Genomic DNA, 16,505 nt, shown 5'->3' with positions numbered 1-16,505 from the left:
AGAGAGAGATCTGTGTGCTGGAGGCGTGAAAGCCTCTGCTGCTCTGTTGGTAACACGGGCCTGAAGGTGGCACTGAGCCCTCTGGCTGCCTGAAGAACAGAGCTGGGAGAGCATGCTGGAAAACATCCCCCAAAGCATCTTACCTGGGGGGGGTCCTTCCCAACAAAAGCGATATAATAAAATCTTTGTCAAATAATCCTTCAACACTGCTAATATTCCGTCTCTAATTGTATCAGCACAGCTAACAGTGTGGCGTAGCAAACGGGTGTCAGAAGTCCCGGGGGAATGTGCCGACAAAGCCAGTGCTGGTACCTTCGGGTAAGTCACACATTTCTTCCATTCTTTGGCCTATTTTTTTTTAACTGACTGTAATCTGGAACTTAATTTGATATGCCTTGAAAGGCTGATTTCACATGGAAGATGCTCTACTATCAGGATAAGCAGCCATAAGAAATCCTAAAATAGGCAGATTAAGGGTTTGGGATCATAAGGGTTTATTTCTGTGCAATTAAAGACATGATCACATTTAAAAATTGCTAACGTAGAGGGAAAAAAAGGAGCAGTAGCTCCACATTTTCAAACAGCTAATACCTCTGTTAATTAAGGATATGATCAGCAGAGACAATGCGTTAGATGGCACAAAGGCACAACAGTTCACGCTGTGCACATTGGCAATGGACCCCGCGTGGCCGGGCGGTTACGTATTAATTAGCGCTCTGCAGAGAATGAGGGGGCCGGGGAGCCGGAGGGGACAGGGGGACTGGCAGGTGCAGATATGAGATCAGAAGCCCGTGGACGGTCCTTCCCCTCCGGAACGTGGGTCGGGGGGGCCCCCGCACCCCTCGCTCCGCGGGAAGGCCTCACCGAGGGGCCGCGGGCGCAGCGGGGTGGGCAGGCGGCCCCGGGCACTTCCCGCCCCGCCGCTTCCCAGCTCGGGCTCGGCGGCCCCGCGCTCAGCCCCACGCGTGGGGGGAGCAAGGGGGTCCCGCGAGGGCCAACCGACCCCTCCGCCTACGCGGCGGCGCTTTCCCACGGCAGCCGAGGTGGGTGGAATTTGGGAAGCCAGCGCCCACTTATTTATTTATTTATGTGTTCGTTCTCAGTGTTCCGAAGAGCCGGTGGAGGGCAGAGCAGACGCGCGATCCCGGCGCGGGCTCCGCTTTTGGCGAGGCGCGGGCAGGGCCGGCTCGGGGTGGAGCCCGCGCAGCCCCGCAGCCCCTTCCCCGCGGGCCCTTCCCGGCCGTGTCCGCTCGCCCGGTCCCTGCTCGGCGGCGCCCCGCGGGCTCCGCGCCTCCCCCGGGCAGCCCGCAGCGGGAGCGGCTGCCGCCGGGGCCAAAGCGAACTCCCCCCCGCCTTACGCGCCCGGAATATTTGTCTGCTCCACGTATCGCCCCCGCCAGCACCGCGGGAGCCCCGGGCGGGCGGGCCGGGAGCGGGACCGGGCAACGGGACGGGGCTGGGGAGCGGCGCCTCGGGCCGGTAGCTCCGCTCCGCAACGCTGGAGAAAAGAGCGGGACAGGGGCGGCCCAACGCGAGAGTTGCCCGCGGTCCGAGGGGCCGCTCCCCGCAAAGCGCCGCCGCCTCCGTGCGCGGGGCTCGGCAGAGATCCGCAACTTAATCACATTCACATGACAGCCCGGAGCGGGGGATGAGTAATGCCAAAAGCGGGGCGGCCGCCGGGCGGGGAGGGGGCGGAGGGAGGGAGGGAGGGAGGCGCGGCCGCCCCGGACGTGAGCGCGCCCCGCCGCCCCCCGCCCGCCCCGCCGCCCCCCGCCCGCCCCGCTCCGCAGCCGGCTCCGCGGGAGCGTCGCGCGCGGCCGGCGGCCGCACGATGGCTCCGGCGCCGGGGACGCGGGGCCCCCGCGCGCTGCTGCTGCTGCCGCCGCCGCTGCTGCTGCTGCTGCTCCCGCTGCTGCTGCTGCTGCCGCTGCTGGGCACCGGGCTCGAGGTGCAGCGCAAGTTCCTCTCGGCCACCCCAACCAACAACTTCGCGCTGGACGGCGCGGGCACCCGCGTCTACCTGGCGGCCGTGAACCGGCTTTACCAGCTCTCGGGGCCCAACCTGACGCTGGAGGTGGAGGAGGCGGTGGGGCCGGTGCTGGATAACCCGCTGTGCCATGCGCCGCAGCTGCCGCAGGCCTCCTGCGAGCACCCCAAGGTGCTCACCAACAACTACAACAAGCTGCTGCAGCCCGACCCGGCGCAGGGAGTCCTCGTGGTCTGCGGCTCCATCTACCAAGGCTTCTGCCAGCTGCGCAGCATGGCCAACATCTCGGCCGTGGCCGTGCGCTTCCCACCGGGCGGCGGCGGCGGCGAGCCCGTCACCGTCTTCCCCAGCATGCTCAACGTGGCCGCCAACCACCCCAACGCCTCCACCGTGGGGCTCGTCCTGCGCCGCGGCGGCGACACGCGCCTGCTGGTGGCCGCCACCTACACGGGCTTCGGCAGCCCCTTCTTCCCGCGCAACCAGAGCCTGGAGGACCACCGCTTCGAGAACACGCCCGAGATCGCCATCCGCGCCCTCAACGCGCGCGGCGACCTGGCGCGGCTCTTCACCTTCGACATCAACCCCTCCGACGACAACATCTTCAAGATCAAGCAGGCCGCCAAGGCGCGCCACAAGCTGAGCTTCGTGCGCGCCTTCCTGCACGGCGGCGCCCGCCGCGCCGCCGCCCGCCGCCCGTACGCCTACCTGGCGCTCAACAGCGAGGCCAACGCGGGCGACAAGGAGAGCCCGTCGCACAGCCTGCTGGCGCGCATCTGCCTGGGCGACGGCGCGGAGCCGCCGCGCAACGGCAGCGCCGAGCCCAAGAAGCTCACCGAGTCCTACATCCAGCTGGGGCTGCGCTGCGGCGCGGCCGGCGGCTTCACGCGCCTCGTGTCCGTGTGCCCGGCGCGCGCGGGCGGCGGCGCCGAGCGCCTCTTCGGCGTGTTCGCGCGCGCGGGCGGCGGGCGGCCGCGCTCCGCGCTCTGCGCCTTCCGCTTCGCCGACATCGAGGCCGCGATCCGCGCGGCGCGGAGCGCCTGCTTCGCCAGCGCCGCGGCGGGCGGCGGCGCCGTGGCCGTGCTGGACAGCGTGGTGCAGGGCACGGGCCCGGCCTGCGAGCGCAGGAACATACAGGTACGGCGGGAGCGCTGCCACGCGGGACCGGGGCCGCCGCGCGCCGCGTTGTTGTTTTACCCCTGCGCGCACCGTCTCGGTTCCCACGTCCCCAGCCAACCCGCGGTGACTCACTGCGCTCCCCGCTTGCCGGGCGCGGAGCGGCCCCCCCGGCCCCGGCCGCTGCCTCCCACGTCCCGGCGCTGCGCGCGGAGCCCGCCCCGCTGCCCGGCGAGGAGGGGGAAGCTGCTGCTTGTGACCGAGGGGACGTAAATGTTAGCGCCAGGTAAAGTCCCCCGCTTGGCCCTCCAGTAAAGATTGCACTGTTAAAAGAAAGAAAAGAAAAAAAAGGAGCTTCTCTAACACGGCGCTGCGCTTCCCCTGGGGGGGGGAGGCAAAACTCCCCTCCAGCGGGATCGTAGGAACCTGTGTGTGATTTCGGCGCGGCTGCGCGGGGGCTTCGCGGGGCGCGCAGCAGCAGAGCAGCCTTTGCCATGGTAACCGCGCGGCTCCGCGCTGCGCGGAGGTGGGTCCGAGCGCGCTGCCCAGCGCCCCGGCCCTCGTCCTGGCTGCCGAGTTGGCGGAGCGCAGCTCCAAAGTCTGTCACGGTCTCGCAGCGGAGCCGGGAATCGCGTTCACGGGGCTGGGAAGCACCCGCGGTTCTGGTGGACACAGGTTGGAGCTCAGCGTCCCTGAGAGTCGGGCCCTCAGCATCCCGCAGGTCTGTAATGCTCCCAGGAGCCATCACTGGGTTTGGACTTTCTGGGAGGAATTAAGAGTTAATGGTCCGATTTTAATTGAAACTCAATGGCAGTGAGGCACCCAGTTCCCCTGAGCCTCCTCAGTACTCCTAGAGGATTTGTGAAACTCGCTTTTTTCTGACTTTGGCTCAGTGGGGAAAATAACAGCTCTAGTGTATTGATATTTGAAATACCAAATGTTGTATCCAGTATGTAGGCACTGAATTCCCAGTTCCTTGGCACACATGTCGTTAAGCACATACGTGAGAGGTGTCCTGCGCCCCGGATGTGCTCCCCATGGCTGCCTTGATGTGGCTCCGTGCTGCTGAGAGTGGTATGGCCAGGACTGGACCAAGGACAGGGACAGAGCAGGCTGAGGAGCAGGTTGTACAGCCCAGAGCCATTACCTGCAGGAAATAACAAAGTCAGTGAATGTTTCTGAGACCTGCACTTCTGATTAGCTTAATTCTGACATAAATACTCAAGAACCTACCTGTGTGCGGCAGTGACTGGGGATATTCTGCTATTAGTTCCACAAAGGGATGTCTGCGCTCGTGAGGAAGGTTGAATTCAGGACTGGTGCTCAGAGGAGCAAGCTGCAGGATGCTGGGCCGCCTCTAGTGCTACTGAGCTCAGCAGGACCCCTTGGCGCTGGGGCAAGGCCAGGCTGCAGGAAGCTCGAGCGAAGAGCCTGCGAGCTGGGTGCGTTTGGTGCCAGTGCCGCGCGGTGCTGGGGCTGGCGCAGGATGCTCCGCGCTCAGCTGCCTCAGTTTCCCCTGCTGCAGTTTGTAGTTATCGCTGCCGCCCAGGAGACCAGCTCCGCGGCACTGGGGATTACGCTGCAAAGCTGCTTTGAGACCTTTGATGTCAGTGCAGCAGGGTGTAAGTGAAGCACACTATTAATATCCCTTTGTACTTAATATTTCTGCACTTCCCATTTATTTGAGGCATATTTCCCTAAAACACTGATCAGGCCTGTTGGGAAGCCTTGCGACCAGGCAGGAGGAGAGCTTTCCCTTATTCGTTTCCTGTGACTTGAAGTTCAGAATTGCTGGTATCTAAACAGACTGTTTGCATTTCCAAGTGCTGTGGTCCTGCGGGCTGCACAAGTCTGATGCTGATTTCAACCTTCCAGGTGATGATATTTTTCTGACACATTTTGTGTCCCAGCTTGGGAACACACAGGAAAAGTGGTCAGGGCTGTGGTGCGAAGGAAGCAGCCATGGGACATGGCCTGAGCAAGCAGGTTGTGCTGCAGGGATTGTTCCCAGCGAGGGTCGTGTAGAGTCACTCGCTGGGGCTGGATCAGTAGTGAGGGCTTTGGGGAAGGAGTATGCGTTAAGGCAGGAGTCAGCCGAGTTCTTTCTGTTTTTCTTTTTTGAACTGAGCGTGAGTGGCTGACCTCTGGAATCGCTCTCCTTCGACAAAAAGAGCCTCTGACAAGAAGCTTGGCACCCGCAGTTGTGTTTCTGTACACGTGCAGCTGCAGCGCCGCGTGGGGTCCTGGCTGCGCATTCGGCAACAAAAGTCACAGCAGAACTTGGGCCCAGGCATCCAGGGGAAAGGAACATCAGGGTTCCAGCAGGCTGTGGCTCAGCCTAGCTCAGGGTGCTGGCTGGTTTATTCTGTGCGTGCTAAAAACAGGGCCTGGGGCCACAGTCTCCTGCTGCACAATCCCCTGGAAGAGGCCTGGGGAAAGCAGACATGGCGTCGTTGGACTTAAATTTTCTACCTGGAAATCTGCCTCTCCCCTGGGAAATGTCTGGGGGTCTGCCTCCACAAAAAAGTGGTTGCAACCCTGTTTTATACGCTGAGGGACGTAGGCGTGGGATAACGGTGCAGCTGGGCTCTGCTTCCCGAGCTCCTGGCTCCTGTGGCTTGGTTGGCGTTCCCGTGCGGTCACGGGACGCCGGGCTTGGCGGCGTGGTGTGAGGGGGCCCTGCTGCGGCGCTGGGCGATGGCACCAGCCCTCGGGCAGGCTCTGCAAACACTGTGTGTGCTTGGGCATGGAAACAGGGTTTGAGACCAGCGAGAAAATGTTCCCAAAATAAAGACTTGTATCCACGTGGGAATATGACAAAGCATCTACTTACTGCCCAAAGCCACTGCGGCCTCGTTGTGGGACTGGGTTTTATAGGAGCAGAGTTACTTTGAAGTGAGGGTTTACACTAATTTAGAAATACTAAACATGAAAATAAATGTGCTTGAACCTTGCATCTACTCAAATAAATCCGGAGGATTAGCCACAGAAAGGAAACTGGGAATTTGCACTTCATTTATTTGTACGTGGAAAAATCAAGCCAAGGTTCCCGTAGCCGACTTAACTCCTGCCTTGCAGCACACGCTGCCCTCGGCTCGGCCCTGGGTCCCGGGCTGCGTCCTGCTGCGCGAGCAGCCCCAGCCCCGCGCCGGCATCGCGGCCCGCACGGCCCCGCGGGCCTGGGGCTCCTGCGCTGCCCTGCTGCAAATTGTCCAGGTCCAGGCAGAGCGAAGCCACCTGAAAGTCGAGACTGAGAAAATCCCTCAACCCCCTCGCTGTTCTTCGAGGGAAATCTGGAATCTGTGTTCCCCCCTCGTCTCTGCTTAAAGTATTAAGCTGCTTCGTACGTCTTGCTACTGGAGCAAGAGCCCTTCACTCGCTAGATTTTTATCCCGCTCTGTGGGTCGCTGCCAGTGTCTAACGCGCTTCGAGCTACCAGGGCTAAAGGTCCTTGCGATGCAGCTGCCACCAAGGCCAGGGGGTTTCCAGACACATCTGTGTGTGCAGCGCCTCTGGGGGGAGAGCTGGGCCCCGTCTATAGTGCAGCAACAGCGTTTGACGAAGGAGGGGGAGTTTATCCGTGTTCAGGATGCGTTCTTGTTTTTCCTTTAGCAGAAAGGCTGTTTCCGAAGGTTTTTGGCCCCTCGGTGTTTCTCAGGGGCTGCTTGGTGCCTGTGGTTGTTACGCTGGTGAAAGCGGCGCACGAGCTGGGAGCAGCCGGTGCCTGGAGAGCCTGGGGCTCCGAGGAGGATTGGGACCTGGCGGGAGGCTGTGCTGAGCTCCAGCCTGGGGGCAGAGGGCTCTGCCACGCGAGCGTGTCCAGCCAAGTCCCCAGGCTGGGGAGATGCTGAACTGCAGCGTGATGATACCTGCAGCCTCCTCGCTTGTACCGGAGCGTTCTGCTGAGATTTAGTTCCACAGTGAGATGCAAAATCTAGTGGATTTGGCTACATTGACTGGATCTTTCCAAGTGGTCCTGGAAACCATTTTTACAAACCGTGAAGGTGGCAGAGAAAAACCTGCAGCAGAGTAGAGGTGTGTTCGTGGGCTAGTGAAGCAGTGTGTGGTTTTGTACCTCCGTCACTTTTATGTTTGGAGTACTTGGTTAATGCTTAAAATACACACATACACACACATATATATATGTGTGTATATATATATATATATATGAATCTTTTTCATGCCAGACTGCCCAACTAGGCTGTGATCTGAGAGGAGGCAGAGGTGCTGTCCTCCCGAAGGGCAGTACGGGGCTGGCACCTCGCCTGGCTGCCGTCCTTACGCTCCTGTGCAGGGCTCCTGCTCCCTGTGCTGGACACGGAGGAACCGCTGCGGCTCGGAGAGGCAGGTTTCCTGGGAATATGCAAAAGAACAACACACTTCTGCTCCCTATCTCACGATGGAATCGATTCTGCAGAACTAATGAGGAAAATACAGGAAAACATTTACTGCAAACTATTGCTAAATGAAGCAGATTTGAACTGACACATGCAAAAGACCAGTTCTGCTAGGTAAAAAGTTGTTACTTTAATGGATGCTTTTCCCAGCACGGATTTGCCTTCCAAGCACTTTGAGGATGAGAAGTGCTAAGTGTTAGTAGCAGCAATAATAAAAAAAATAACCTCTGCAGACCCAGGAGCCAGATTTGGTGTCTGTCCAGAGCTCCTTCCTGTGGGAAGGAGCTGGAATATTTTGAAATTGGTTGCTGAAGCCAAAGCTAAACATAAATGAGAAACCCAGCTCGAGGGGTGGAAGGGGGGACTCTCGGGGGAAAGAGCAGCTACGAAAATACGCTCTGAATAAATCAGGCTCCTTCTTCCAAAGCGTTTAGACGGGGACATTTTAGCCCAGCTTCCAGAAGTAGCGAGGACGTCCTTGCAGTGAGGCACTCGCGGACTGATAAATTCTCCTCTTTGTCCCCGAAGAGCTGGGCGGCCAAAAGCGCTTCCAGCAGGGTGATCGCAAAGGACGCGCAGACCCGCGCAATGGATGCGCCGTTTGGGCGATGACAGCCCCTCTGGAGCCTGCTCTTCCTTAATCCTCCTGCCTGCCCATTCCTGGGGGATTTGGTTGTATAATCCTGAGCATTGTATTTAATGCAGGATGGAGACTGACATAATAAGCTTGACCAGTGTTCCTGGCAGCATGAAGGGTGTGCAGTTAAAAGACGGGTATTTTCCTATTTCTCTGCTTACAGTGGTTTCCCTGGAATGGCGCGTGCATCTGCGGGAGCCTGGACCCACTGTGCCGGGATGGGAAGCCCCAGTGCCGGTTTGTGGCCCTCGGGAAGGGACCAGCACAGACCTGTGAAATCTCCTCCAGCTTTGCGGCTGCTCTGGGCTCCGGGCGCTCTCCCGCCTTGCCCCGGCCGGGCCGGCAGCGGGAGGTGCTGCTGGAGCCCAGGGGACCTGCGAGGTGCCGTGTGGGGCTGCAGCCCCACGGGGCCCCGGGCTCCGCGCTCGGCCCTCGGGGTGAGGGCCACGAGCTCCGCCGCGCTCGGCGGGGCTCCTCCAGCACCGGGGCTCGAGGGCCCAGCGCACAGCAGGGCCAATGTGCCGCTGCTTAGGTTTGGAGGCAGCAGTTTAATCTCTTCTGAGTTTGGCCCTGAGAACCCACTGAAGATCTGGATCCTTTGGGGTCTTTGCAGTCTTGCTTCCAAGCGTTCCTGGTTTATTTCGGAAGATGGTCTCAGCTTCCTAGACTGGTCCCCCCTGGGTCTGGCCTCAGCAGTGCAGAGTCCTTGGCCTGTCACTTTATCATGCATGATAAAATCACCTCGCCGTCTTTGCTGAAAACTCCAGGAATTGGAGCAAGGCAGAACGACTGCTGAGGGCAGCTTTGTGGTGCAGAGCTGGCAAGGACGGGGCTTTCGGGAGCCTCTTACTGTGCGGAGATTCCAGAGCAGCTGCAGAAATGGTTTGAGGGGATGAAAAGTCCCAGGAGAACCGCTTGTCTGCAAAGTGTTCGCCTCACCCTGCCTTTCCTAATGAAGATGGAGCCGTGCGTGCTTGGTTTTACTCGTTGCTTGCTCTGTTCACTTAACTTGAGGGAGACAAGGCGAGTTCCTCGCTCACCTTGGTCAGGTGGATTCCCTCGTGAAGGAGCTGAGCGCCAATGACAGGAGTTGGCGGGGGAGAAAAGGTTCAAGTCTAAAGTAGAGGGCAGAAAGAGTTTTATATGACAGGGAGGAAGGAAAAAACAAAAGGCTTCATGCAAAATAAGAATTAAGCTAAGAGCCTGCAAAGCTACCAGGAAGCAGAAACTGCCAAAGCTGAAAACACCTTTCGGCATCGCGGAAGGGGAAGCTGGTGGTTGCTTCAGTCGTGTCTCCCGCTGGGTGCCACGGGCTGGTGCGGTGACTGCTCGTTTGTTGGGGTGCGATGATGCTGGGCTCTGGCAGAGGAAATCTGTGGGTCACATTTTACAAGCAGTTGCTTCTATTAAGCTGGACTTTCCCGATTCTGGCCCAGGAAACTCCCATCAGGAATGAGTGACCGTGCTGCTCCGAGCGGCGGACAGTGTGAGCTTGGCGAGGAGCCGCTTTCCCGGGCAGAGCGTGGCCTGTGCGGCACGGTGCACGCGGTGCTCACCCGAGGGCCGGAGCAAAGCGCGGAGCAGGCGCCCCTGCGCTTCCAGCCCTGCCCTTCCAAGGGCGTCCGCTGTACTCGGGAGCTCAGTGCGGATGGTTCTTGGGGGAAATCCCGTTGGGATTCGGTTTCTTGGTGCCTCCCGGCCTGGGTGCTGACCTGGCCAGGAGCGCAGAGCGATTTGTCTCCTGCTGCCCGCGCAGCACGAGGCCGGTGCGGGAGCTGTCTGGTAACGCTGCCCCTGCAGCAGCACTGCAATTAGAGACCGCTTACGTCTTGAGTGCCTTAACAGTGGGGTCCTCTTCTAAGGATGACATTTTCCTCCGGGCATCCTAAAAAGCCTGTTTTTGACAGCTCTGGTTGCAACACTCCAGCAGATAAATGCATGATTGTGTGTGCGAACGGCTGGCGATGCTGCGAGGCGCCCGAATGAATAGGCTGAGCCTGGGGAGGGGTTTTGTGGCCGGTCTGGGTTTCGGCGCACACAGAGGAGGGCTTGTGCCCTCTGTTCCTGTAGCGCTCCCGAGCCCGCTCGCGCCATCCGCTCTGCCCGTGGCCGTGTCTGTGGAGCCCCACCGGCTTCGGTCTCGCCGTGGGTCCGGCTGGGGATCCTGCCCTGCTGTTTGCGGACAATGTCCAAGTTATTTTGACTATTCCATCTGCAGTTGGAGACTTCCTGAGTCATACCTAAACGTTAATAAAAGCCTAATGGTTTATGTTGAGAAAGGCAAGAGATAAAACTAGAATCCTTTTATCACAGGATTTAATGGCCTGAAAATGTCAGTTGAGTGGGAGCAACTGCCAAATTTTGAGCCTATGAAGAAGATTGCTAAGTCCCACAAATCAACAAGTTTGGAGCGGATTATCGGATGCGAGCTGTGTCATTTTCCCAGGACTCCAGGCATGTTGGAAGCCAGCACTTTAATCCACTCTGATATGATGCATGAGAGGGGCTGGATTCACTTTCCACTTACTGTTGTACTAGAAAGTGTTCAGATTTCTGTAGTAAAGAAGAAAGAGCCTTGCTGAGAGTAAAAGCTCCAGGGTTTTTTTTTTTTTTTGAGTTGCAGTCTGGGTCTGATTCAGAAATGAGCTCCATCTTTGCTTGGAATTGTTTTTAAGGTCACAAAGACAGGATGTGAAAACCAGTGTGTTTTGTGGCTTTCCCGCGCGCTCCCTCCCTGCTCCGCTTCCTCCCTCTGTTCCCAGCAGACTTCCTTCCGTGGGCCGGCCGCGCGGGCCAGCGCTCCATGGGAATCCCACTAAATCCTGCTATTTGGTGCCTGCTCGTTGAGGCCTAGGTGGGAGGACTGAGCTTGCACCATGCGAAAGGTGAATCCTTGGAATCCGTTGAGGCTGGAGAGATTTTATCTCTTTTTCCCATGGCTTCTGTGACTGTGTGGAGGCCTCGATTGGGCAAGGCCTTGTTCCTCTGTTTGGATTTTTGTGAGAATTCCTAAAAGCCCGAGGAGGGCGCGTGGGGATGGTGAGGTGCTGTCAGCCCGGGCAGATGGCAACACTCACCTGTACACCAGGGACTGTTCTTTACCATCGGGTAGCGTGTTTTGGGTGCAGAACCCCATGTTTTGGGGGCAGAATGCCCTAAATTTGTGCCCCTACCATTTCTGTGAGTTTCTTAGCATCCAGTTTGCGCAGGAGGAAAACAATGCCCATTTAGTAAATGCCCACAGGGTTGTGTCAAAATGCAGAAGCCTGAAAGATCCGGGTTCTGGAGGAAACTGCCTTGCTGCCTTGGGGCAGGTCGGCTTGATGTCACCTGGGGACTTCACCGCTTTGCATTGCGGGCCCCGTTAGCAGCAGTGCCAAGGGAGATTCCTGAGCCACCGCGGTTGTCTGGTGCTGGCGGGAGGATGTGACTTGGTCATATCCTGTTTACCATAAAATGACAGACTGAAAATATCCTCTTGGTGCTGCAGTTCACAGATGGAAGCACCCGCTGTGTCGCCCAGCCTGGAGGTGAGAAGGGAGGAAGCACCACGTGTCTCCTTGCACTGGTGTGATCCGAGGAAAGGTGTTTTGGAGGAAGGATGTTTGCAACAAAAACAAGGCTTGGGCTGCACAAGAATAGCTGTATCCTGTTTGCTGCAAAAAACACTTCGTGCTTCCGTTAGGAGTGCAAAGCCTGCTTTATAAGCAGGCAGACCCGGCAGATAAGGAACTGCGCGAGGGGGATCGCGTCCCGCTCGGAGGCGCTGGAGGCTCCTGGGAGCCTCTCGGAGCGTCGGGATCCCCGTGCCAGCGTTTCGTGCCAGGGCGCTGGGAGCCCCGGGCAGCGGGAGCTGGCGAGGAGACCGGTCCCCAGACCCCGGGATGCCCAAAGTCCGGCTCTGCAGGGAAGGGACTCGCCAACCCTGTGTATAGCAAGAGGAAGTTTTGTTGTATGGGTATAGGGAAAACATAAACACTTAAGAATTTGGGCTGCATTTTTTTTTAATAGAACAAAATAGCATAAAACTGCAAAATACATTTAGCAAAGCTGCTCGCATTCACAACACTTGATCCTCCCATTTCTGTCCCATTCAGACCAAACCACAGCTCTGAGCATGTTACCTCCTTCTTGGCCCTTGCTTCAGGAGGAAGTTTTTTAAATCACCCGGAGTCAGTTCACGCCTGGTGTAGCCAGAAAAAACCCATAGGCTTGTGGCCACCAGCGTGGCGGAGACCGAGCATTGCACTGGTGTTCTTGGAGAGACCTCGCTCTGCAGCTTGCAGCAATAAATGTGGACTTGAACAGCAGTAGGGAAATGACTTCTAGAAATTGCTTGCAGCGATTCACTCTGTCTAGGCAGGGGAAGAAGAGCAGTTCTTCAAAATGGGAAGAGTCCGCTCGGTGTGTCACGTGCGAGGAGGATGCTGTGACTCCTCTCTAGAAGCTGCTAAAAATACCTCCCCGGTGGTGCCTGCGCTCGGGAAACAGCCGTGCTGCCCTCCTGTGCAGCCATCGCTGTTCATCATGGCACTGAGAAGCCCTGGCACCTAAATCCCTGCCCTGGAGCACTTCTTGGGGGCCTTTGCCTGGCAGATCAGCCTCAGCTTCTAGCCTGGGAGCAGCAAATTCCAGGCTGGAATTTTAACATGAGTGGGAAAAGAGCTAAGGACTTAATCTGACTGCACAGTAATAATGCAATGATAATAATGCAATGCCCAGGAGGGACCATGCTACACGTGCCGGCTGGGGCGGTTTCTGGGCAGTGTTAGCACAGAGCGTGGTGTCTTAAAAAGCAAAGATGCAGTCTCAAACCCTGGGCTGCGTCAAGCTGCACTAGGGCCAGGATCCTGGCAGGGGATCGGCCGCGTTGGCAAGCGTTGTGGCCGCGTTGTTGGGTGCTGCACGCTGGATATCACGACCACGTGCTGGGTGCTGCGCGCTGGGTGCCGGGTGCTGCGCGCCGGGTGCTGGGTGCTGCACGCTGGGTACTGCGCGCCGGGTGCCGGGTGCTGCACGCCGGGTGCTGCGTGCTGGGTGTCGGGTGCTGCGTGCTGCGTGTCGGGTGCTGGAAGCAGTGCGGGACGGTCCGGGCCGGGGCGGCTCGCGGGGCCGCTCTGCGGGCAGCCCCTGAGCCACTCGTGTCTCTGCAGCTGCAGCCGGAGCAGCTGGACTGCGGAGCCGCACACCTGCAGCACCCGCTGGCCGTCACCAACCCCGTCACGGCCACGCCGCTCTTCACCTACAACGGCCTCACCTCCGTGGCTGTGGCCAGCGTCAACAACTACACGGTGGTGTTCCTGGGCACTGCCAACGGAGGCCTCCTGAAGGTGAGCAGCCCGGGCGGGACGGTGGGGGGATGGAGACTCGGCTCCTTTCAGCACCGCTCGTCGGGTGGATGCTCCATTGATGCCTGCTCGGAAGGCAGCGTGAGTCCCCACACATTGCCCAGCCGTGGGGCTCCACGGCAGGGGGGCCCGTGCCACTCTCTCAAAATGTTGGAGAACGGAAGCCCCATCCCCTGTCCTCCCTTACCTCCGCGTGCTCCCACGGGAAGAACGAGAGACGCATGGAGAAGCTGCTGCTCTGAGCGTCGCCGGAGGGGCAGGTAGCGCGGGAGGTGGCAGGGCCACGGCGCCTGTTCTCACGGCGTGAGCGGCTCCTGCCGCACGGCCGTATCTGCCCAGCTCCATTAGGGAGGCTCCTGGCTCCTTTGCTGGGATAATTTTTGCAGATAGCGCTAATCTAATTCTGCGACACAGCTGCATAACCAGAAGCCCTTTTACCTTCGGGCTCCTTGTTATTTGGCACTGGATGAAGATGCTTTGGGTGAGTTATCACTTGGATTTGCTGCCTGAGAGAAGACAGCAAAGGGGCAGGAGCGGCGTTTGAGCGGCTGCTGCCAGCAGCGATTACAGCTCTGAGCGCAGGGGAATTAATCAGAGCAGCTGCAGACGGGCGCTCGGCGAGGGCCTCGTCTCCGCGTGCCCGGCAGCGTCGTTAAAGGAGACGCGGTGCTCCAGGGCACTGTGCGGAGCTGTGGGGGCAATGTCCTGTAAAGAGAGGGGTGCACGAGGGCTGGCAGGTCACGCACCCCGAGTCCTGAAGGAGCCTCTGCCCTGGGGCTCCCTGGGATCCCCCTGGTTCAGCCGTGGTCGCCAGCACACACGGGGGCCGCGTGTCGCTGCTCTCGCCCTGCCCTGCAGCCCCGTCCCGTGCACGGCTGCCGCTGCGGGCGCTGCTGGACGTGGGCACGTCACCGGCCCCGCTCACGGCAAGGGCGGGCGGCCCCGGGCCTCGCACAACGGGCTGAACCTCGACACAGACACAGCGCAAAGCGTTGAAAAACAAGTGCAGAAAGGCCCGGGAGGCAAAGGGACCCAGCGGTGAATGCCTAGAAAAGTCAAGCATTAGGAAATGAATCAGCAAGAAGAAAGGAAAGATGGTCTTAAAGCTGAAATGAAAGGCTTTGGGGCTCATTTCTCAGACCTCTTAGGCAAATTACTTAGTTCCTTGATAGCTAGTTTTCGAAACGGGGTAATGCTGTTCCCTTCCTGCACGTGGCCTGCAGCAGCGCTTAGTGCAAGGGAGCCTGGTGCTTTCAGTGTGCTAGCACTCCTAATTAGCAGGACATGGGCATGCTCCTCTAACGTAGCAGTGAATTAATTCAGTATTAATTAATGCAGACTTTAGAGAGAAGAGGCATATTGGTCCTTAAAATTACTGCCTTCCTTTGCTAGACAGGAGTTAGGAATTTTCCCAACTCCCTTTCTGTGCTAAGCTGAGAAGTGACTGTCACACAGAGTCGCGCAGCTCCGTTGTTATTTCCTCCAAGCAACGCCACATTTAATTTGCTGTGTTTTCAAGTCAAATGCCAAGATGTCCTGGGATCTGGGAGGCAGCTGATTCCTCGCTGCCTCTTCCCTGGCTGCTGGCGCTTCGGCTGGTGATGTGCGCGGCAAGGTGGGCTCCGCGGCTGTCATGGTGCTCTGCAGCTAGCAGGGACACGAGCTGCTTTCAGCCAGAAATGACAGCTCGTATTTCTCAAATGTGCGGGGAGCAGGGGATGCCATCTTACACAGCCAGAGCGCCGATTTGCACTGCTTTCTTCAAGCTTTGGGAATAAAACATTCTTTGTAGCAGTATTGACTGTTTACATAAAGACCACTGCCATTTACGTTAGGGTACCAAGGGTAGCGCTTCTGTGGCCCGCTGGTGTTGCAGCAGCTCAGGAACAGCCATGCAGTCGAGCCGTGGCATGGACAGAGCCTTAGGCGAGCAGTTTTCCTTTCCAGGCACTCTGTTAAACAGGGGCTTTTCACCCAGAAGGACCGAGGAGGTGAGGTGTGTCCATCACTGGACAGTGCTCCTGGCCACGGCGCTGGCTCCCTGCACTGCTCAGTGACCTCCTTGCCCTGTGGCATCGGCTTCTCAGTAGAGCCCTGCGTGCCGGGCTGAAAAAGCGGTTAGGGATTTACAAGGCTTTGAACATGTCTGAAATATAGTCTCAGTGAATGGCTTCTTTTCCCTAGATTAACTTGGACAGCTCCATGAAGATCATTAGCAGGAGATCCATTTCTGTGGCCTATGGAGAACCTGTTCATCCCATCATGCAGTTTGACCCTTCTGATTCCACCTACCTCTACCTGATGACATCCTATCAGGTAAGACCTTTATCCTTCAGGAAAACAGACTTTTGAGCAAATCTAATGTTATTTAGTGTTCCGCATCAATGTGAGGATGAAGAGGAACAAGAATCGTAGAATCATAAAATCATTAAGGTTGGAAGGAACCTTTGGAGATCATCTAGTCCAACATTCCCCCTACATGTGCAGGGTCACCTAGGGCATGTTACACAGGGTTGCATCCAAGTGGGTTTTGAATCTCTCCAGAGAAGGGGATTCCACAACCTCTCTTGGCAACCTGTAATATTTGTTTTAATATTAACAGGCACACCCGAGTGGTTTGATTGTGGTGCCAAAGCTAGTGCCTTGGCCCACACCCTGTGCAGTTTGTTTCTCCTGACAGTGACAGGTGTCTGACAAGTCACACTTGCAGGACTGCAGAAACAAGCAGAGATTGGTCCTTCATAGCAAACCACAGACATTGTACACTGTCTTGAAGGAGACTTTTGGAAGTTCCCACAAACAAAAATCTGCCTCTAAGAAGTGGTCTTTAGGGAGGTTTTGCATAACCTAGGTAACAGGAAGCCCGGGATGGGGAGGAGGGATCGCTCTGGAGACACGTGGATGCCACGGCAGGTAGGAGCCAGTGGCCTCGTGTCTGCTAAATGAGAGTAGGAGGAAGGCGGGAGCGAAAGGCTTCAAGCTCCGGCGCTTTGTCCTGAGTCCTGTTTTAATCTACCAAAGCA

At 57.9% G+C, this 16,505-nt stretch overlaps 1 protein-coding gene across 1 annotated transcript in view; it reads left to right on the top strand.

The window, feature by feature from the left end:
* Positions 1-1,759: 1,759 nt before the first annotated feature.
* The window catches only part of PLXND1 (plexin D1), a 68,074-nt gene continuing 53,328 nt past the window's right edge, over positions 1,760-16,505 (top strand). Inside the window, exons 1-3 of the mRNA XM_088534606.1 lie at positions 1,760-3,121; positions 13,288-13,464; positions 15,667-15,798. Of these exons, the coding sequence (XP_088390732.1) occupies positions 1,832-3,121; positions 13,288-13,464; positions 15,667-15,798 (1,599 nt within the window). The 5' untranslated portion in view covers positions 1,760-1,831. The remainder of the gene's footprint in view (positions 3,122-13,287; positions 13,465-15,666; positions 15,799-16,505) is intronic.

The sequence above is a fragment of the Tinamus guttatus genome, unplaced genomic scaffold, assembly GCF_059628265.1.
Source record: "Tinamus guttatus ecotype Peru unplaced genomic scaffold, ASM5962826v1 Tinamus_guttatus_pri_ptg000580l, whole genome shotgun sequence".
In the NCBI taxonomy this organism is placed as follows: Eukaryota; Metazoa; Chordata; class Aves; order Tinamiformes; family Tinamidae; genus Tinamus; species Tinamus guttatus.
Note: the sequence above shows the minus strand (reverse complement) of the source record. Positions and strands in the feature narration are given on the sequence as shown.